Source organism: Barbus barbus (assembly GCF_936440315.1).
Source record: "Barbus barbus genome assembly, chromosome: 14".
Lineage (NCBI taxonomy): Eukaryota > Metazoa > Chordata > Actinopteri > Cypriniformes > Cyprinidae > Barbus > Barbus barbus.
This window is the reverse complement of record NC_136742.1, coordinates 3,669,098-3,692,512: the sequence shown is the minus strand read 5'-3', so window position 1 is coordinate 3,692,512 and position 23,415 is coordinate 3,669,098. Positions and strand designations below refer to the sequence as shown.

General features: G+C 37.0%; 1 protein-coding gene across 1 annotated transcript in view; it reads right to left on the bottom strand.

Moving 5' to 3' along the window:
• The window catches only part of LOC306879888 (mRNA-capping enzyme-like), a 143,071-nt gene that overhangs the window by 61,093 nt on the left and 58,563 nt on the right, over positions 1 to 23,415 (bottom strand). The window contains exon 11 of the mRNA XM_079433117.1: positions 3,682 to 3,846. Coding sequence (XP_079289243.1) covers positions 3,682 to 3,846 — 165 coding nt within the window. The remainder of the gene's footprint in view (positions 1 to 3,681; positions 3,847 to 23,415) is intronic.

The window sequence follows — 23,415 nt, the reverse complement described above, 5'->3', positions numbered from 1 at the left end:
CTTCCACCAGTCACTTGGGGGAGATCGAGACTCTTTGGCTACACTTTCAGGACTCGTGCGGCACGCTTGCTCTTTTCACATCGAGCCATTTCGGTGCATGTCCCTTTAAATGCTAATGAGCTCTTCTCACCCCGCCTCTCTCTTCTGTTCTCATGAAAGACTCTTAACTTTAGCCGCATTCATCGTGAAACTTGCTAACTAGGACATTATTAAGAAAGGCGATTCGCAAAGATTCATAAAAACAAGTGAAGCTGGATAACGAATGATTCGCACGAACATAGACGCATTTAGGTAGATCGGCGGTGCATTCCCTTCAAAAACAAAGGTAATCCACTGTCTTCAGTGGCTCAGATGTCAGGAGTAAATGACGATTGCTATGTTCATTATTACATCCAACAACAAAACACCTCAATCGCTTAGGAGACATTCTTGTCTACGCCTGCTCAAGTGTCTAAACAATGACAGCTCACTCAGGACTGATGACAGCTCACTCAGGGCAGGTCTGTGATAAAGCGCCACTGTCAATCAACAATTGTGGGAGGGGCCTGTGCAGAACTATGTCAATCTGCCAAGAATCTCAGAACAGCATGATCTGAGAAACTGATCATTATTATTGGGGATTTAAAAAAAAGCACTGGGTGGATTTTTATCATTATAAGGTGGTTGTGTACACACTAGGGATGGGAAGATTACCCGATTCGCTCGGTGCATCTGCAAAAAAAGTGAACTATGCGATGCATCGGTTTAAAAAGTGTGCATCGGATACAAGTTGGCATTTGTATCGCGATGCATTGTTTCTAACATATTTGCATCGGTAAGAACCGATTTATTTATAAATAATTACTAGTGGATGCACTACACTTTTATTGTTTAGAAAGTGACCAATAATCTGTGACCAATATTTTATATGTAGATTGATTTCTCCTCACGAAACTGTTTCTCAAGCGCATTCTCTCATCACCACTGCACGCGAATATGATGAATCACAACAACAGCACGGAGACCTGAGGAAAAGCGGGGATTAAAATCCAAAATCTGACTTGAAATAACCTAACAAATCAATTGGGGCTAAAGCGGTTATAAACGGCAATGTAAATTCACACAATCTAACTAATTTGTGCGCGCTTATTCTTAAGCAGCCCTTAACGTCGATCATGGATCAAATCGATCCAGCATGGCAAACAGCGAATATGCTTGTGCTGTTTCATGCATTTGAGACGTTTTGTTTTCCTCAGTGCATAACATTTACATTTACATTTACATTTATACATTTAGCTGACGCTTTTATCCAAAGCGACTTACAATTGCTATATATGTCAGAGGTCGCACGCCTCTGGAGCAACTAGGGGGTTAAGTGTCTTGCTCAGGGACACATTGGTGTCTCACAGTGGATTCGAACCCGGGTCTCTCACACCAAAGGCATGTGTCTTATCCACTGCGCCACCGCCACCACCACCCCTGACATGTCTGCATAACTGACATGTCCCGAGTATATTTTTCATCTGTAAATGTTAGAAAGTCATGCAAATATATCCATTTTGCTGTCAGGAGTGGGCTTGCGCGAGTGGACGAGCGCTGCTGCATGCATGCTCGCTAAAATAGGAGCGCAATAATTCTGAGTCAAATATGCATTTTATGATAGCAGTAACTGTAAAGGAACTATTGTAATGGGTAAATAAAATGCAAGCTAATACAGTCCTAATTACTAAGCTCAGATGAGTTAATGTGTTTCTTATAGCAGTTAAAATGTAGTTTTAGTTTATTGATTTTAACTTTTAGTTTAGTGATTGTTAATGCTTTAAAGAGTGATGTTAGATTTTAATGCTATAATGCTATCTGTTCTAACTATAAAAGGTACAGCTGTTATAAAATCAGACAGAAAGGCTGCATGGCTATGATAGTATGTGAGAGAGTCAGTGGTAATATCATTGCATTCCTATTGGTCAGTGAGGAGCTCAGCTTAGCCTGACCTGAACCAGGTTAGCTTTCCAGCATAAGTAGCCACAGTGAATGAGGTTGATCTTTGCTAAATTTGCTTTATGGAACCAAATCATTTGACAGTGAGTCAGACTAACTGAAATAAGCCTGGCCAATTTGGTAAGAGGAGTGAATCGTATCTTCATATCCATCTTCAATGTATCGTATCGTTGGCTATGCATCGAGATGCGTATCGCATCGGCCTCAGTTATGGAGATGCACATCCCTAGCACACACATTTCAGTTCAAACAACATGTAAAAGTGAATTTTGCATTCAATGACTCCTTTAATACAAATTTATAATCTAGTCTATTGAAATGAGTTCATAAAATTACACTGTAATTAACATTTTAAAATGTAATTAAATGAAAAGATATAAACATAATCCATTTTAAAAAAATTGTCAAATAAAGTGATGCAAAACAAAACTTGTATACTGTCTGAATTAAAATATGGATGAAAAATACTTTGGTTATACTATATTCATTGAAATAAAATTAATATTGTTACTTTGAGAAGTATATTTTACTGTACAATAGTTATATATTGTATAATGTATTGGTAAGACATAATGTCTTCAAATATAAACCAAACTTTTATTTTGGTGGTTTGCAGTGAAGACCTTTGTGTTTCTGTTTGTAAATGATATCCTGAGTTTTTCTCTATCTAATGAAATGGTGAAATGCTGATGAAATGACTCTCAGAGCAGCTCTGGAGATGAAGTTTCATGTGTTCATGTCCTTATATAGTTAGACAGCAGACGCTGAACACACCACGAGCGCCATGTGTGTTTGAATGTGTGTGTAGTCAACAAAACTGTGTCGCTCATTCACAAAGAAACATGCAGAACAAGCAAACGTTTTACCCGCACACACCTGAGCGTCTAGATCAGGGATGGGTAACTTCGGTCCTGGAGGGCCACTGTCCTACAGAGTTTAGCTCCAACCCTAATCAAACACACCTAAACCAGCTAATCAAGGTCTTCAAAATTAGGGTTGGAGCTAAACTCTGTAGGACAGTGGCCCTCCAGGACCGAAGTTGCCCATCTCTGGTCTAGATGTAAATATAAAAAGTTACTCAAACCTTTAATATTGATGTTGCAGATTTATTTTTTCGACAAATATCAATAACAATTCATCGCCCATTAGCAAGTGCCCTAGTATTGGGGACAGACGTGTGTGTGTTAAATGAGCTGAATCTTTTCTCCTGGGAAATGAGGCTAGAAATGTTCAATAGTTTTTGAAGCCACAGCTACGCCAATTAGAGCTGAAGACCAGACGCTGATCAATAACTGATCCCCAAAGACCGTCAACAAAACTAGACTCCTTAAGGCCTACATACAGAACCAGACCAAGACCAAGATCGGTCCAAATACAAGGATGTCTATTTTAATGAACTGAACTGGGCACAATATAGAAAAATAGTCAATATCTAGAACATATTTGTCAATTGTCTGGAACCTGTGAACTGTCTGTCTATGGCGAAAACAGCACTCAGACTAATGCTTGATGTAATTATCTTGGATATAGAGTGACTAGCCCTCGTTCCGCAGCTGCACACAAACATCATTTCATGCTTTACAGAAGCTTGATTCATTTGTTTCTTTTGTGTTTCCTGAGCTGCAAACTTCAAAGTTTCAGATTTACCTGGCCTTTACATGTCCTTTCATAACACACGGCCACAGACATTTACAGATAAAATACCTTGCGCGCAGCGTGGATATCGAAGAAAGGCTTGTTCCTGACGCTAAAGGGCTCCTTGGATTTATCAATCTGGCCCAGCCTCATTTTCTCGAATCGTGGGGAGATGATCTCCTTCTCGATACACAGCAGACGTCTGTTGAAGTCACACTGACCCACAGGCTGACCCTGCAAAATAAACCACACAGCCGCAGTTCACACACACACATCTCATTTTCAACATGACTAGATCCACACCTCAAATAAATCAATAAAACAATTACTCTAGTTTGTCTTTTCCAGTTGTCATTTGACATGCTGGAAGATAACAAGATGTACTGTAACTTTTTTATGCAAATTGCTTGTGATTTTACATCAGCATGTCAGTCTTTCAGACTTTGTGTTTGAATAATTACTTGTCTATTTGACTATTTTTCTTTAAAGGTGTTTAATTGTACCATTTTGCTCTAACGAAATAGACATAATAATAGAAACAAAGATTTAATGATACTTTGACACTCTTTTTGTTTGAATGGTCTTCAATATAACTGGCAAACTCTGTGTGTAGTTTACAGTGTTATTCATCATGTCGCTTCATACTGAGCAAGTTCTGATGTGTAAATGTGGTTGAGATGATACATTTCAGAATGAGATGTTTTTTGCAGCCTTCTTCATGTTCTAAACAGGCATGAGATCTTACTCAGCCACGACAGAGACAAGTAACAAATGACAAGTCATTGGTCTTTTAGATCCTATTACTGTCACCCACTGTGAAATTTTAGCCAGATTCCCAAAACTAGGGCTGTCCAAACTCGGTCCTGGAGAGCCGGTTTGGAGTTTAGCTCCAACTTGCCTCAACACACCTGCATTGAAGTTTCTAGTGAGCTAAACTCTCCAGGACCGAGTTTGGACAGCCCTGCCCAAAACATTGTCGAGAATACAATTCTTAAGTGCTATTTTCTTTAGTAACTAACGTTTTTCATAATCAAAACAACTGTAAAAATATTAATATCTTCCGTTTTAAGATTTTAAGGTTTTAAATTCTCAAAGAAGATGGTAAAAAAAAAAAAATTTTTTTTTTTTTTAAATTATGATAACCTACAACTTGTCTTCAATCCCCAAAGCTAAGATGTTTGATGATTTATTGTATTGTTTTGAATAATAAGCATTACTACATAACCAGTGCTGTCAAAATTAGTGCATTAACGCAGACGGTTAATTTTTCCAGTTTAATCTGACGCTATATTGTGCTTGTAACACGTGCTCTTCAATTGCATGCACAAATTCAGCGGTGCGCACTGTAGCCTGTATCATTTCATATTAAAGCACAAATGAAACTACAAGCATGCGTGTCAGATCTGTGTCACGTTCAGAAGCGGCAGCTCTTAAAGTAATAGCAGCCAAATAACCTAATAGCCCAGCTGCTGTGACGTCTGTTAATCAAAGAACACAAGAAAAAAAGAGGAAATCAGTAACTTTTGTAGCTTTAAGGATTCTTCTATATTTAATTTAGAATTTAGTGTTTGACAACTGAATTCAATTTCTATATATTTCCTACTTGCGGAAGGGCACAGGTAGTTGTTTTAAGTTCACTTAAATTAGAAGTTATTTTTTAAAGTCTAATAAATGTTCAAATTGATAGCTCTCAATTATACTGAAATATTGAAAGGCTACATTATATATAAGGCTCTTAATGCATGGCTTTTCCTTTTTTAATCTAAATAAGAAGTAAAGACAGCTACTATAAAGTGTGACAAACCTCATATTTAATTTTATAATTGTTACGGCATTATTTTAATCGACACTCAGCATATAGGGGAACGCCTTAAAGGGTTACTCCACCCCAAAATGAAAATTTTGTCATAAATATCTTGTGTTCTGAAGACGATCGAAGCTTTTACGGGTTTGGAACGACATGGGGGTAAGTGATTAATGACAAAATTTTCATTTTGGGGTGGAGTAACTTCATCTGGAGTTTCTGCTGCAAATTCACCGATTTCAATCAGGATGCACATACATGAAACGCCTGTGGAAAAGATGATGTCCAATTAGATGAGAACTTCTGCTTCAACAGACTCCGGAATGGACATCTGTTGACCAATGACAATTTCATAATTTGGAATACAATTTGCTGTATTCCCACTTGATTTAAACTGACCCGACTTTTCCCAGACACTCATAACTGATTTCCCCCTATTTCTCTTCATCAAACTCAAATGTCAAGCTGTCTCTAGTGTGCGGGTCTCTGTTTAAACACTAGAATATGTCTACACTGCACAAATTGAAAAGATCAGGTAAAATGTGATTAATCTTGATTTGTTCCCGTTAGGCGTGATGAAGGAACGTGTTGAAGGAACAGACGCGGTGTGTATATGTGCATCAGAGCGGCTGCGAGGAGCTCTGGAAATAATCCACCTCACTCTCTCTCCATCACGACCGCAGCAGCGTCTCCATAGTAACATCTCCACATCACGCTCGCCGGCCTTGGATGTATGGCAGTGCTCCAATGGGACCGCCGATGCACGTCACTACAACCGAATCAAAGCTGCACCTTCTCACTTAACGCCTCAGAAAAGGCTGTGACTTGCTTAACAAAATGGATTTGACGCGATCTATAGAACACATCTCCAGTGGAGCCACACATCAGACGAGTTAAACACAATCCACTGCAGCTCTCAGCGGACAAATCGGCCCTGAAGCTCTGCTTCCCGCTCCGAAGGGGCCTGTTCCTGGAACCATTCATCCTTGTGTAGACCGAAGACTCTTGTATTACACCATGACAACACTCATTTCTCTTTAGGAAGCTCCTCTCGGGTCACTTCTGTATTGGAACGAGTGTCTCGTTTGATGCACCACAGTCTGTATTTCCACCTATAAATAAGTGAAGTCCTGCTATTGATGTGTGTTTATGTGCATGCATGTTTTATGACACTATGGTGTACCAACATTAAAAGCGACAAGTATGTCTGAGCTGGTGGGAATTGATAAGATAACAAAACTACTACGAATTCTATGACTAATAACAATATAAAACGCACTAAGGATTAATGAGCTGCTGGGTTCATGAATATTAATCACGTTGTCTGCGTTTGCTCAAATTGATTTGCTGAAATCAAAACAGGGACGAAACAGGCTCTGTATCTTTCTTTGCACGTGTGAGACAAAGCGACAGCAAGCCATGCGCCTTCACACTAGTGTTTACGGTACGTCAAATACAGCTACACTGCGCATCCATTCAGATGAACTGAAAAATACAATTCTAATTATATCATAATAAATTATAGTAACGCCGCATTATATTGTCAGTAACGGTAATGGCATTGGAACGTTTATTTATACTCAACTCAAATTTTATTTATAGAGCACTTTCAAAACCATTAGAATGGAACAAAGTGCTGTCCATAATTAATAAGAATGCTAAAATTCATACAAACATAAAATAACAATAAAGGCATGACAAAAAGCCAATCCTTCACAATTCTCCAACCCAATTAAACACCAAAAGCTTTTTAAAAATGTCCATGCTTGACGATGATTTTATGGATAACGGTAATACATTCCAGAGAGCAGGAGCCGCAACAGAAAAAGCACGGTCTCAACTACGCCTCAACTGAGACTGCGGGACGGTTAGGAGCATATTTTGAGAGGAACGTAGATGACGTTGGGACTGGTAAGGGGTTAACATGTCCTTTATATATTCAGGAGCCTGATTGTGCAATGCATTATAGACAAACATTAACACCTTGTTTTGTATTCTGTATTTTACCGGCAACCAATGAAGGGATATCAATACAGTGATATGTGATCTCGTTTTTTGGTATTTGAAATAAAAGCATGCAAGCATGTGGAAATAAAAGCATGCAAAACAGTCTCCAAGTCCTTATTTGAAAGGATAAAAAGCGGATTTCAGAATCAAAAAATACTCCAAGATTCTTCACATAATTATTATTGGACAGTAGTCCATAACTTTCAATCAGGTCATTTCCAGGCATTTTGTTCCCAAACATAATAAACTCAGACTTATTCTCATTTAGTAGTAAAAAATTATTTGCTAGCCATCCCCTTTACCTCAGTCAGACACTTATAAAAAATAGCAAAAGATATACAGCCATCACACTCCAACAGAAAATACAGTTGTAGATCACCAGCATACAAATGATAATTAATATTATATTGCCTAAAAATTGTCCCCGAGGGTAACGTATATAATGACAATAAAGTCGGACCAAGACTTGATCCCCCCCAAGTGATAGTCAAAGATGACGAAACATGATTTCCAATTTTAACTGAGCAAGCCCTGTCATGCAGATAAGAAGAAAACCACTTAAGGGCTACACCCTTAATCCCGACATAATCTCTAAGGCGTTCTATTAAAATCGCATGATCTAAAGTATCAAAAGCTGCAGTCAAATCCAACATCATTAAGGCAACACTTTTCCCAGAGTCAATACTTAGCAAAATATTGTTTGTAACCTTTAATAATGCTGATTCTGTGCTATGTTTGGTCCGAAGCATGCTTAAACTCTAACGGTACAATACCGTTGAAATAAGATACTGTTTACGATCGATAATATATTGGGACCAATAGTGTCTACCACCTCCTTAAACAATCGGGATGGAAGAATGTCATGAAGAGAGGTAGTCGGCGTTAAATGCAATATTATATTTTCCAACTGAGCTAATGTAATCAATTCAAATTTACTCAAGCAGTAAGGCAAGGCAAGTTTATTTATATAGCACATTTCATACACAGTGGTAATTCAAAGTGCTTTACATAAAAGAAAGTGAAATAGACATTAAAAATAATAATCACAGCAATAAAAACAAGGAATTAAAAATAATAAAAACAAAGAATTTTAAAATGATATAGAAATTGATTTAAAATTAATTTAAACCAGTTAAGAGAAAATGATTATACATAAAATACAGTGCAGTCAGTTTGGACGTAGCACAGTGCTCATTCAAATGGACAGTTAAACAGATGAGTTTTGAGTCTTGATTTAAATGTGGCTAATGTTTTAGCACATCTGATCTCTTCTGGAAGCTGGTTCCAACTGCGGGCCGCATAATAGCTAAAAGCAGACTCCCCTTGTTTTGTGTGAACCCTTGGTATTTCTAACTGACTCGATCCTAATGATCTGAGTGGTCTGTTCGGTTTATATTCAGTGAGCATATCAGCAATATATTTAGGTCCTGGGCCATTGAGTGACTTATAAACGAGTAAAAGCACTTTAAAATCAATCCTAAATGTAACTGGAAGCCAGTGTAAGGACCTGAGGACTGGTGTGATATGCTCAGATTTTCTGGTTCTAGTCAGAATCCTGGCAGCAGCGTTCTGGATGAGCTGCAGCTGTCTAATGGTCTTCTTGGGAAGGCCGGTGAGGAGACCATTACAGTAATCCACCCTGCTGGTGATAAAGGCATGAACAAGTTTCTCCAAGTCTTGATTGGAAACAAAACATCTAATTCCTGCAATATTTTTGAGATGATAGTATGCTGATTTAGTTACTGCTTTGACATGACTACTGAAACTAAGGTCTGTCTCCAGAATCACCCCAAGATTTCTGACTTGATTTTTAGTTGTTTGACCCCTAGAGTCAAGGTATGCATTCACCTTGAGAACTTCATCTTTGTTTCCAAATGCAATAATTTCAGTTTTCTCCTTGTTTAACTGAAGAAGGTTCTGGCACATCCAACTGTTAATTTCATCAATGCATTGGCAGAGGGAGTCAATGGGGCTGTAGTCATTTGGAGATAAGGCTAGGTAAATCTGGGTATCATCAGCATAGCTGTTCTCAAGATGTATAGGGGGTGGTAGAATACCAGTGTTTACAAGTCTTGTCATAGCCGTATCTGGGGTAGAGGATGCTATGGCAGCAATAAGAGATACTTGTGATAATCTGATGTCTCGAGTGCCTTTGGGTCTCACTCCCTGTTTGTGCCATCGATTAGTCTGTCGATCAGTTTTGGCTTGTTCCTCTACACTTTGTATAAACTGTTGAGATTCACTAGATTCACAGGACTCACTGGCTGTATGCTGAGGGGGTCCGTGATGACCATCTGCTGTGTGTTCCGCCTGTTTTGGAGGTCCAGCAAGTAACTTTGTTTCAAGAACCACAATCCTTTGTAGAAGTCTGTGGCAGTTCATGCAGCAAGTAGATTCCACGAGAGGCATTTTCTCTCATCTGTTTGAATGTAGACAACTGTGTTTTTCCGTCTCTGGAATGTAAACTGCTCACAGCGGAAGGCAAAATGTGTTGTTTGAGCACTGTGCTGATCTGCTGAAGTTAAAATCTTAGAGAGATCTGAGAAAAGTACATAAATAGGGAGAGAAAGTGCAGAGCAATAAGCAAGAGCGTCTGAACAGTAGCAAAGCCGGAAGTTACCGGAGACAGATTTATGTTTTTACTATAGCATTCCCTACATGCACAATATCCGACCGAATACGATTAACCTTATCAATAAAAAATTCTAAAAACTCTCACACAAACCCTTAGATGTAGTAGGGAAAAAATGTATAGATGGACTCAATACTTTATCTATGATTGAGAACAATACCTTCGGGTTATTTGAATTGTGCAATATAATTGGTGAAAAATATGAAGATCTAGCGGCTTTAACAGCATTTTGATAACTTGATAGAGACTCTCTAAAATATCATAAGATACCTGCAATTTATCTTTTGCAATTTATTATAACGCCGTTATTCCCATCATCACTACCAGTGAATGCTTATTGAAGATCAAAACCAAACCAAACTCGTTGTGAAATCTGTGTGGGGAAATCTTTCACCTTCACACTAAATTCACAACTGCGTGGACTCCTATGGAAATGACAGGAATTAGAATTTTTTTTTTAATTATTATTTATTTAAGAAACATCTAAGATATTCAATACGCCATATACACTTACAATCCTGGGTCTAATGAACAAGAGCTAAAACAAGTTTGTAATGTCCGAAAATATACATTAGTGTTTAAAGAATTTTCAAAGGTGAGTTATCGAGGCAGAGATGAGAGTAGAAGGAGAGACACCTGAGAAAAAGATACAATTTAACAGCAGGCATCTTCCAAAACCAACCTCTGTAAATTTTACATCTTATTTGCAATTTTCCAATTTCCCAGTTTCCTATCGCACGAGCAGACACACCGGCAGCCCCACTCTCTGCGGGCAACTTTCAAACGCAAACTGAGGAATAAAACGCTCATCTATATTTAAGAGACTCTCCAGACTTACACATTCCATATCAAAAAGCACTGAAAGCTTCTATAAATCCAGGGCCTGACAGAATTATGGAAACATTACGTGAAAAGGGAATTTAACATAATAAGATTCAAAGGTGAATCATATTAGATAAGCAGAAAGGGTCAGCATTAAAGACAGCCTGCACTTTCATTTCCCATCTGCTCTGTTTCCAATGACAATGTTACTGATTTTGTTACTACATGAAAGCAAATGCAATTTTTAGTAATGAATTAACGTGGTATTTGCAAAAAAAAAGTATTTTACACAGATAAGGAAAGTGACTGCAACAGCTACGCAGAATGACAATAGAAAAAGTTATGTCATCTCATCTGCATGTTGTAAGGGATTAAGCAATATAGTTTTGTTCTTTTTGTGATGATAATAAACTACATGTATTATTTATTATCCAACACCCTGTTTCAGCTTTGCCATCACATGAATAAATTACTAGCGCATAGAGACTCTTTCACCTAGATATCACACTATAGAGACTGTGTCTGTTCCCTGAACTAGAAAATGCAGAAAACATCCAAACCAAATTAAGAGTAACAATCTAATTGATGTTCAACAAACAAAAAATGCTTACAATACAGAGAAACAAATTATAAAACTTGGCTTACTGAATATCAGGTCCCTTTCTAAAAAAGCACTTTTTGTAAATGATTTGATCAATGATCATAACCTAGATTTGCTCTGTTTGACAGAAACATGGCTAAAACCAGATGAATACATTACTTTAAATGAGTCCACCCCCCAATATTACTGCTATAAAAATAAGCCACGTCCAAAAGGTAAAGGGGGAGGTGTTGCTTCAATTTATAGCAATATTCTCAGTATTTCTCGGAGGGCAGGCTTTAAATAGAACTCGTTTGAAGTTATGGTGCTGCGTATAACATTATCTAGAGAAACACGTGTTAGTGATAAATCCCCTGTGATGTTTGTACTGGCTACTGTACACAGGCCACCAGGCACCATACAGACTTTATTAAAGAATTTGCTGATTTTCTATCTGAGTTAGTACTGGCTGCAGATAAAGTCTTAATTGTTGGCGATTTTAATATCCATGTCGATAATGAAAAAGATGCATTAGGATCAGCATTCGTAGACATTCTGAACACTATTGGGGTTAGACAACACGTTTCAGGACCTACTCATTGTCGAAATCATACTCTAGATTTAATACTGTCAAATGGAATTGATGTTAGTGGTGTTGAAATTCTGCAGCAAAGCGATGATATCTCAGATCATTATCTAGTCTTGTGTAAACTCCATTTAGCTAAAACTGTAAATTCTACTCCTTGTTACAAGTATGGTCGAACCATCATTTCTACCACAAAAGACTGCTTTGTAAGTAATCTTCCTGATTTATCTCAATTCCTCAGCATATCCAACAGCGCAGAACAACTTGATGATGTAACAGAAACCATGGACTCTCTCTTTTCTAGCACTTTAGATACAGTTGCTCCTTTACGCTTAAGGAAGATCAAAGAAAACAGTCTGACTCCGTGGTATAATGAGCACACTCGCACCCTAAAGAGAGCAGCCCGGAAAATGGAGCTGGAGGAAAACAAAACTAGAGGTATTTCGTATAGCTTGGTGGGAAAGTACCCTATCCTACAGAAAATCATTAAAAACTGCTAGAGCTGATTACTTTTCGTCTCTTATAGTAGAAAACAAACATAACCCCCAGTATTTATTCAATATATTGGCTAAATTAACGAAAAATAAAGCATTAACAGGTGTTGGCATTTCCCAAAAGCACAGCAGTAATGATTTTATGAACTACTTTACTTCCAAGATCGATACTATCAGAGATAAAATCATGCAGCCGTCAGCTACAGTATCACATCAGATAGTGCACTATAGATCCCCTGAGGAACAGTTCCACTCATTCTCTTCTATAGGAGAGGAAGAATTTAATAAACTTGTTAAATCATCTAAACCAACAACATGTATGTTAGACCCTATTCCATCTAAACTACTAAAAGAGCTGTCTGTTTATATCTAGATTAAAGACACATTTCTTTAACCTGGCTTACACATAACACACTAATATGCTTCTATTATTCAAATCCATTAAAGGATTGTTAGGCTGCATTAATTAGATGAACCGGAACTGGAAACACTCCCCATAACACACAATGTACTCGATACATCGTAAGAATGATGGCATCTACGCTAATATTTGTCTGTTTCTTTCTTATTCTGTTTCTCAGTCCGTGTCCGGATCAGATGATGGATCGGTGCCGGGAGATGATGTCTCCCTGATCGTCGGGGGAGGCCGGGACATCTGGATGAGCCCCGGGGACATATCCCCAGTGAAGACCTCAACTTAAATGCAATAAAACTAAAACTAAAACTAAAACAAATAACTAAAAATATAATAGAATACCTAACTACATAATACTATTATTGTTAGAAATTGCAACAATATAAAAAAAAAATACATTTACATAGAAATAAATACATTTATAATTTTAATTAAATCAATGAGTAAACAATAAATAAACAATTATCTCCTGGCCAGAGGAGAACTGGCCCCCCGACTGAGCCTGGTTTCTCTCAAGGTTTTTTTCTCCATTCTGTCACAGAAGGAGTTTTGGTTCCTTGCCGCTGTCGCCTCTGGCTTGCTCAGTTGGGGACACTTAATTTCTAGTGATCATCGTCAATTTGATTTAGCAGATACTATTTAAACTAAACTGATCTAGACAATGACATCTCTGAACTCAATAATGAAATGCCTTAACTGAAAATTTAGCGTTTAATGTTATTTTTATACATTACTGACACTCTATCCTCCAATTTGATACTGTTAAGTGCTTTGACACAATCTGTATTGTTAAAAGCGCTATATAAATAAAGGTGACTTGACTTGACTAGCGCTGCCCTGAGCCAATCTCAAGGATCGGGATCGGGGCCGATCATGCATTTTTTTACTGATCGGTATCGGCTCTCCTGACCCCGAATCCTTATTTTATATCAGCTGTCATGCCGGTGACGTGCAGTAGGTGGCGATTTGCCAATTGACATTAAAAGGAAAAGAACCGCTCATACGAGCATATTCAGCCGCCATTAAAACCAAAAGGAGAACCAGCGAGGTCTGCTCTAGTGCCTCACGATTACTCGTTCATTTACTGTTTACCTTTTATCTGCTGTCAGACCTCCTTGCCATAACATGCTGCTATGGGTTGCATCTTGCTTCGGATTTGACTGACAGACTGGTGTTCTGACAACGTGAGCTTCATGCTTTCTAACCATATCTCCACATTTTTACCTTTATGTTGCAATTATTTTGCATATTGTACATATAAAATACAAGATGTTTACATCAGTTGTCCCCTTTTCGACCAACGTCTTAATACAGTATGTGCAAATACATACATAGAGAGTGTGCATCTTATAAAAGTACACACACACACACACACATTACTTTTACTCTCTGCACAACTCTGTATACACTGGACTGATTTTAATAACTTTTATATACCTGAATTTTGCATCAAGCACTAGGAACATACAAGTATCGGATCGGGACTCTGTATCGGCAGATACTCAATATTCAATGACTCGGATAGGATCTGGGCCACAAAAAACCTGATTGGGACATCCCCATAAATTACATTTTAAAATATATTCAAATAGAAAACAGCTGTTTTATATTGTAATAATATTTCACACTATTACTGTTTTTACTGTATTTTTGATCAACTAAATCCAAAATAAATCCAGACTTTGAGTAGCAGTGATGGGGCTTATGCATTACAAGTAATGCAAGTTATGTAATCAGATTACTTTTTTCAAGTAACTTATAAAGTAACACATTATATTTAATTTACTAAAACATATATCATATATAAGTTTCTTTGTTATTTTTCCTCATGCATTTACTGACAGCTCTCCTGTCCCCTTGTTGAGAGAAATCAGGAGTAAATGCAGAGGCATTGTGTGCGCTGTGTAAACATGATGCTTGCTGTAGTTCTAGACTAAATGTGAACATGCACTCATCTTACTTGCATTTTTTATATATTAAAAACCTAGGCCCAGCCCAGATGAGCAAAAGTAATGCAAAAGTGATGTAATGCATTATTCTCCTTAAAAAGTAACTAAGCAATGCAAACTTTTTTTAGCGAATAACGCAATATTGTTATGCATTACCTTTAAAAGTAACTTTCCCTAATACTGACCAGTATTGTATGCCAGATGTGGCAAACTGTGGTCAGATGTTAAGCCTGCCTTTAGCGAGGGACGTACAGAGATCTGCTAAATGTCAAAAATAAAGCCTCTACAGCAATAAAAACAAAAAGACTCCATACGTGACTCAACACCTCTGTGACAAAAACAAGCATTGAGCTTCATGAAGCCAAAATCTGCAGCAGGGCTGTCATTTAGACATAAGTCAGCATACAAGGACATATCCTGGTTTGAAGTGAACAGAGTTTGGAGAAATCAAAGGATATTTTCAACCCATCAGATTTGCAGACTAGAAATCTCCTGAAAGCCTTTGCATCGACATGATATTCTGTATTTTTATGTTATTATTACATGATATTCTGTTTTATATGGCCTTCGGTATGCTAAATTTGTTTCTGAAGAAATGTCTTTGTTAAATTCAAAGCAGTTGGAATGTGGAATGTTGGCCATGTTACGGTGGCTCTGCCAGATTTCAGAGAATGACAGGCTCTGATTCACTGTGATTTGGTCTGTTTGGCGTCTGGCCAGAGCTCTGGAGCGCCATATTGAACATTTGGTTAATCCAACACACAGAGCAGACAAGAGAAAACATATCTTCCCATAACAGGGAAAATCAACGGGCAATTTTAAATGTTTTTTTTTTTTTTTTTTTAGAAACAGTGGTGCTTGTCATTGCTGTGCAGATACTAAGCTGCTGTTCTGAATGGTTGCTAGTTGGATACTTCTTGGCTCAGTGGTGTTCAGGTCTCTGGATGTGGCCCAGTTCTTCAGTGTCGGAAATCAAGGGTATTTTTTGCCCATGTTCCAATCTGGCAGGCGAAAAAAATTCAAATTGCTTGGAAAAGTAATAGCACAATTCTCTCTACAAATGCACGATTGAAAGTGTGATTCAACTTCACAGAGTTCTACAGGAGTGATTGATGCAATAAATGAAGCAGCATAATGCAGAACTCACTGAGACGCTATAATGGTAAACCATTTCTGTAAAATAAAATATCTTTGGCATACATTACCATTAAAAGGTTTGGGGTCTATAAGATTGATTTAATGTTTTTGAAATAAGTCTCTACAAAGGCAGCATTTATTTGATCAAAAATAAAGTACAAACAGAAATATTGTGAAATATTATTATAATTAAAATGTACTGTTTTCTATTTGAATATATTGTAAAATGTAATTTTGTCACATGATCCTTACTGTCACTTTTGATCAATTTAATATGTCCTTGCTGAAAAAATAAGCAAATAAAAAAATAAAAATCTTACCAACCCTAAACTTTGAATGTTTATATAACCACATAAAACAAAAAACAACACTGACGTGGACTCTCTGAGTGTTCATTTTGTTAACAAGATTACTGACAATGAAACATATTTAAATATTGAAACATTTTTTTTTAATTAATACATTTTATTAAAATGACTGATTATGATATGACATGTTGACTAAACGTCTTGTCATTTATTTATATATATATATATATATATATATATATATATATATATATATATATATATATATATACACACATGTATAAAAAAGACAACTTCAAATCTGCAAGTAAATTAACAAGTATAAAAAATTATACATCTTTGCTGATTTTTTCTGTGTAAAACCCAACCCAAAGTCATCCAAAGAAACAGTCAAATCCTGTATAACATGTTCAGTGATTTGGCATTGTTTATAATGACTTCATACACTGAAGTATTTTATGTACTAAAAATTCAACCTCTTCCTACTCACACTGATAGTCAAAGTACTATATTAGATGAATGACCCAGGGTGAGTTACCCTGTTTAATACATATGGTTAGTTATAGCAATCAGTCATATAATGGTTAGTCATATAATAGTTATAGCAATGCTTGAAGCATAAAAGTACATTTAAATGAACAATAAGGTGAAATAATCAAACTGAAAGTGCTGTTTCTTCTTTAATTGGTTGTAAACAGCAGTAGGCAGCAGTAAAAGCATGTTTCAGATGTCACATTATCTGATGATAGCTCTGAAGAGCCAAGGCAATCCCATCTGTCATGACACCGCAGAGAGCATTTTACTGCAAACACAAAGGCACTGCAAACCATATACTGACATCTGACTTGTCCACACATGATCTCACTGACCTTCTTCAATATATTCTGAGGTAAAGCTGAACCGAAAGCCTCACAGAAACATCAAAATGTCTGGCATGTTAGTCTGCTGCATCCTCCACAACCTAGTACTAAGAATCCACCAGCAAGATGAGGAATTGTGTTGTGCAATTTACGTTCAGCACTAATTTCTTGGGCGTGTTTGCACTGTTACTTCATTTGCATATTTCCTTTAATGAACCAGGAGCTAAAACAACTCCAACAGTGCGTGAAAATAACGCTAACAGCAGGCACAATCCATCCTGTAGAGTTAAACGAAAAATAAAAGACAGGACTACCAACTTTCATTTCTTTTACATCCCAGAGGCCACAAATCTTCCCTACAGGAGGAGCATGTAAGAACCGGTAAGAAACATTGAGCCTACATCACAAAATGCTTGAGTACTTTTAATAAGTGCTTTTTATTCAGGTTCTGCTGGGAGCCTCCAAAGCCTCATGTTGCATGGCCCAAGACTGCCAAATGAAGCAGAACACCAGGGCCTCCGCAGTACAAGCAGACCGCTTGGGCCCCGGGAGCCTTGGCGCATTTTGCGCGTGTTGACCACTGACGCATTGAGCGCACTTACCACAAGAGACCACACTGCTATTTTCAGACATCTGTGCCTCCCAAATCAGCTTTTCCTCAATTTCTTCTTCTAAAGCCCATGACTTATCATACAGTAGGATGAGGGGTGTTCAGTGCCATGTAGTGTGTTTACAGGCAAAGACGTTGTCTTTGAACACCAGAATGGAAAGCATCCCTGAGCTTTACAAGATTAGATGCCAGATGGCAAATCACGGCCAAAACTGATGCTATATCTCTGCCTTGCTAGCTGTCCAATAAGAGCCATGAGAGTAAAATTCTCAACTTAAGAAGGTGGAAGTGTTGGACGACTCTAGTCCAGCCCAAAACATCAAGGGGTGCTGAGGTGCTCAGTAGCTAGTACATTAGATATCCATAAACGATAGTGTGCTTTGCTTTCTGAACATGTCTGTAAAATCAGTTTTTATTATATTAACAAGTATACACTGTGTCGTTGCTGCACATCAGTCTGTTATTGCAGTTTTATTATTGTCAGATTAATCCATCCCTAAAAGTCAAAAGGCAAACGGTGGTTGGTTGAGTTACGTCAACTACATCTTCCTGTCTAACTGGGCAGTCATTAGCCTGAATGAGCTACAAAATACAAGAAGAAGGTCGAGTTTGAGTCAAGACAGAGACCAGAAGAGGGTCAAGCCCAAGTCAAGATCAAGACCAGTGCCGGTTACATACACTGCTAAGACTAGTCTTAAAAACGTAGTAATCTAATTTTTCAATTTTGTCAGATTGACAATTTAAATCTAAAAAAATAAGACTAAACACCCCTTGTTTATCTGCTAGTTGGTCAAACTAGTTTTTAAGACTAGTTCTTAAAACATTGTCGAGACCAAGAGCAAAAGAGGGTCAAGACCGAGCCATGAAAGAGCCCAGAAAAAGGTGACGTCTGAGTCAAGACCGAGACCAGGAGAGGGCCAAGTCTGAGACAAGCCAGAAACCAGAAGAGAGTCTAGTTCTAGTCAAGATCGAGACCAAAAGAGGGTGAAGTCCGAGTCAAGAAAGAGACCAGAAGAGAGGCTATTCTGAGTAAAGACTGAGAACAACAGAAGACTGAGTCCTAATCAATACCAAGACTAGAAGAGGGTCAAGACTAAGTCTTGAGACCAGAAGTGTCTCTAGTCCAAGTCAAAACAGAGACCAGAAAAGGGCTGCATCTGGTCTTGAGAATTAGAAAACTGCTAAAGCAGTCAAAAATATAAATGTATAATATTTATAAATTCTAATAAATGATATTAATCACTCACACATATGCACAAATGCGTGCTTTCATTTGAAAATTTTCATTTTTCTACAGTATGTGTAAGTACCTTACAGCAATGACAATATGGACAAGGAAAATATCTGAAATTAAATTTGACAGCTCAGGCTTGTAATTAAAAGGACTTGTTTTTTAGGCCTAACCTTGTGTTAATCTTCACTTTCAGGCAGCTATTTAAAGATATAGAGCAGTAACCGGTTTCACCTTTTATGGTCAGTGTTGTAGTTTGAGTAATATTTCCCAATTAACAGTTTTGTATATTTATGTAAATATTGCCTGTGAAGAGTAAATTTCTATTAGTTTTTTTACTCTAAAATTATAATTAAAGCAGCAAAAAGCTGTATTAGACCGTCTAGAATATGTGCTGCCATGGGTAACACCAAGGTTTAACAAATAAATGTAATTAACCAGCATGACAACACTGTATTAAAGAGTCAGTCTGTGTGTGTCCAACGTGCATTTTCTTTCTATAATCTGCAGTGTTTGAGCTCAAGAATAGGATGCTGTGTTAAAGATTGGGAGCACTGTGTTATAGTGACATCAGCAGCAGCAATCAGAGATATTTTAGTAGCTAAATTCATCTGGAATGTTCCCATCTTCAGCAGTGACCCAGTGCAACAGTAATTGTTTGTACTAGGCCAGAAAATTCAACAAATTCATTAGCAAGAGCACAAATTGTTACTTGCGCTAAGATGAACAAATGGTTTCCAAAAGCTGCAAAATGTTACTTTTGTTTGTTTGTTAAAAAACTATTATTTTCTCTATTCCAATATTTCCTATTTCTTCAACGGTTCAAGTTTAGAATCACAATGAAGCTGTCTGAGTAGGCGGCATGGAACTGATTAAAATCAGAGACTGATAAGTGATAACAAATGACTATTTCAAATAAATTCTGTTCTTCAAAAAAAACCTCGTCCTCAACTGTGCTAATATTAAGCACCACAGTACCAAATTACCATATTTGAATGATTCCTTAAGGGTGAGATGATACACTGTTTTCTTAAGAGACTAGAGTCTTCCCTGCGTCTCGCATTTTTAAAGATTTAGTTTGAATGGCTCTTAAGTATTTGTATAGGCACAACCCATAGTTTTTGTGGTAGTGCACATATTCTGATGCTCCGCATGATGTTGTTTATGTGCAGATCCGACCCGTGTCCTTTCTCAACCCACCCCCGATGTTTCCTGTCACCATTGTCTTATCTTATAAAAAGGTTATCACACTTATCACTTAGAATTTATAAAGGCCCTCCTAGTACAATGACTGCTTAACACGCTATTTGATCTCTTATTTTTATATTTGTCTTTTGTATTGTCAATTATTTTCTCATTTGAATTTTCCTCTGCTTCCTCTGAGAAAACATCCCTACTCAGAAGGCAGCATGATTATATTGCTTAGCTTTCGGAACAGGCTTTGTGTCACATGATTGCGAAGCCTTAAAATGCTGAAAAGCAGCTCACTAAGTTTCAGAAAAGAGTCATAGAGACCGTCAAATCTGCATATAAATGCCAGTTCTGTCAAGGTAAGCTGGTACATTATAAGACAATTGAGAAGATGTGAGAGAACAAATGAAATATCCCTAAAGAAAAAGCAAAACGAGATGCAACTATCATTTTGGAAACACTGATTCGTGAGGAAGCAGTGGTGAGGCAGTGCCTGCCAAGCCCAACAGGACAGATCTACAACAGGCCAGAAAACAGCAGGGGGCTTCCCGGGACCTACAGGACGTCTTGGCCGAGGAAAGAGGAAAGTGACAATCTTTGTTTTCATACCATATGCCACACAGGTCTAAGAACACAAGCTCTTCACATTACAGGACCTGTTCTCTTTAAAAGCTATATTGATCAGTGACAGTAAAGACATTTATAATATTACTAAAGATTGAAAAAACTACTGTTCTTTTGAACTTTCTATTCATCAAATAATCTTAAAAAATGTATCAGAGTTTCCACAAAAATAGGACACATCTCAACTGTTTTCAACATTGATAATAATCATGCTTCGAGAGCAGTAAATCAGTATATTATTATGATTTCTGAAGCATCATGAGACACTGAAGCCTGGAGCAATGATGCTGAAAATACAGCTCTGATCACAGAAATAAATTACATTTTTAAAATATAATTAAATAGAGTCACTTTAAATAGTAATAATATTCTACAGTATTACTGATTTGCATTTTTGCATTCATTTTTGATCAAATACATGCAGCCTTGGTGAGCAGAAGAGACTTGTTTAAAAAAATATTAATATATAGTGCCCTCCAAAAGTATTGGAACAGTAAGGCCAATTCCTTTATTTTTGCTGTAGACTGAAAACATTTGGGTTTGACATCAAAAGATGAATATGAGATGAGAGATTAACATTTCAGCTTTTATTTACAGGTATTTTCATCTGGATCTTAGAAGATAGCACCTTTTGTTTGAACCCACCCATTTTTCATGTTACCAAAAGTATTGGAACAGATAGAATTAACATGGATTAAAGTGAAAAAGACTTAATATTTAGTTGCAAATCCTTTGCTTTCAGTAACTGCATCAAGCCTGTGACCCATATTGACATCACCAAACTTTAGCAATCTTCTTTTGTGATGCTTTTCCAGGCTTTCACCGCAGCCTCTTTCAGTTTTGGGGGTTACTCCTAATATATATATATATAATCTTTTTGAAATAAGTCTCTTCTGCTCACAAAGGCTGCATTTATTTGATCAAAAATAGAGTATATAAACTTTTATTTTTCGGTTCGTATGCATGTGTACTGAACAATTCGTTCCATTTTTTCATTTAATTCAGAAAATAAATGCCATTTTGATGCACTTTGATGTGGCGAGACAGATCGCCTTATACTAACGAAAGGCAGCGTGGTGCGCGAGTGAATTATCCCTTCCTCTTTATTACTTAATGTTTAAATAAATATTTTATGAAACAAGTTATAAATGATCATATTTCAACAACAAATAGAAATTGTATAATTTAGAAGTTAATTCACAAAAAACTATTTACATGTTTGCATAGCCTACAATTTTTTAATTTGAGTGTTGATTTTATAGTTAAAAATAAATAGTAATTGAACTTAAGTTTGGGCTCTTGTTAATTGTAACCTTATAGTAATGTAAAAGGACTCAATATAGTTTAGAGACCATAACCTGAGGTAGATATTTATCCCTAAGAAAATTGTAATTATAATTGAATAGGCCTTTAAAGAAAGAGCCATTTGTTCAGTAAACCAATGTTAAATAAAAAAAAAGCAATTTATGTTTAGTTTTATTCTTCCTGCTCTACTGAAACTATGCCGGACCGTGATGTCAAAACCGAGGTATGTACCAAACCGTCATATTTATGTACCGTTACACCCCTAATAAATATATATATTTATAAAAAACTATTGCATAGGAGGAGTAAGAGAAGAGCATGGAGGGACACAAATCGATTCACAACACACTCAGAACAAGGACAGGCCGCATTTCCAATGCTGAGAGCAGCTAAACACAGGAAAGTCGAGGATCTCCCACATGCTGTTTGTCAATGACAACTCCAGCAGTGCTCCACAAAACAGTACTTTAGAAAACATATCTGCATTAGTCTCTAACATACTCATATTTTAAATAAAAATGTAATAAATACACAAGCAACGTGCATATGCGAGCGCTATAACTGAACCGAATATCAGTCTTTCAACACATCATTGGACAAGCTCAATTAATGTGCCGTCTATATTTACACACTGCTTGCCTACGGCATTAATCTTAAAAATGACGGATCAGAGCTGCATTTTGGAAAAATGTTCGGTAACCAAGCAAGACAAATCCAAGAGTCCTGTCTCAAATGCAGACTGCGTACCATGTGATTGCCTGGATTTTTTTAATGGATACTGCACTTCAAGAAGCAGAAAATGATGTAAGAAAACTCAAAGACTTACTCATTCCTCCCAAAACTAAGATGGATGTGAATTATGACTTAAAAAATGAGCTCACCAACATAATTTATTAGCATCCAGTCAACGTGAAATCAAAGCTGACCCTATTTTGTCCTAATACACATTCCTTATTGTGAATTTAACTTAATATCAAGCTTTTCAAATGCATTGTAAAAAGTACAATACAAAACGAATTTACTTTAACTGATTTCTATTTTGGATGACGTCACCAAGCATCTCCTTGCACAAGGAAATATGTTAAATTATAGAGGTAAAACCTATATGACTTCTGTGCACAAACAAAAAATAGAAATGTTGTAGAATATGCATGCAGAACTTGGATAGTGAATTATATAAACAAACTATAGAAAGGACAAAATATGCACCTGATTTATGTGATATACTCCACATATTCTGAAGAAAAA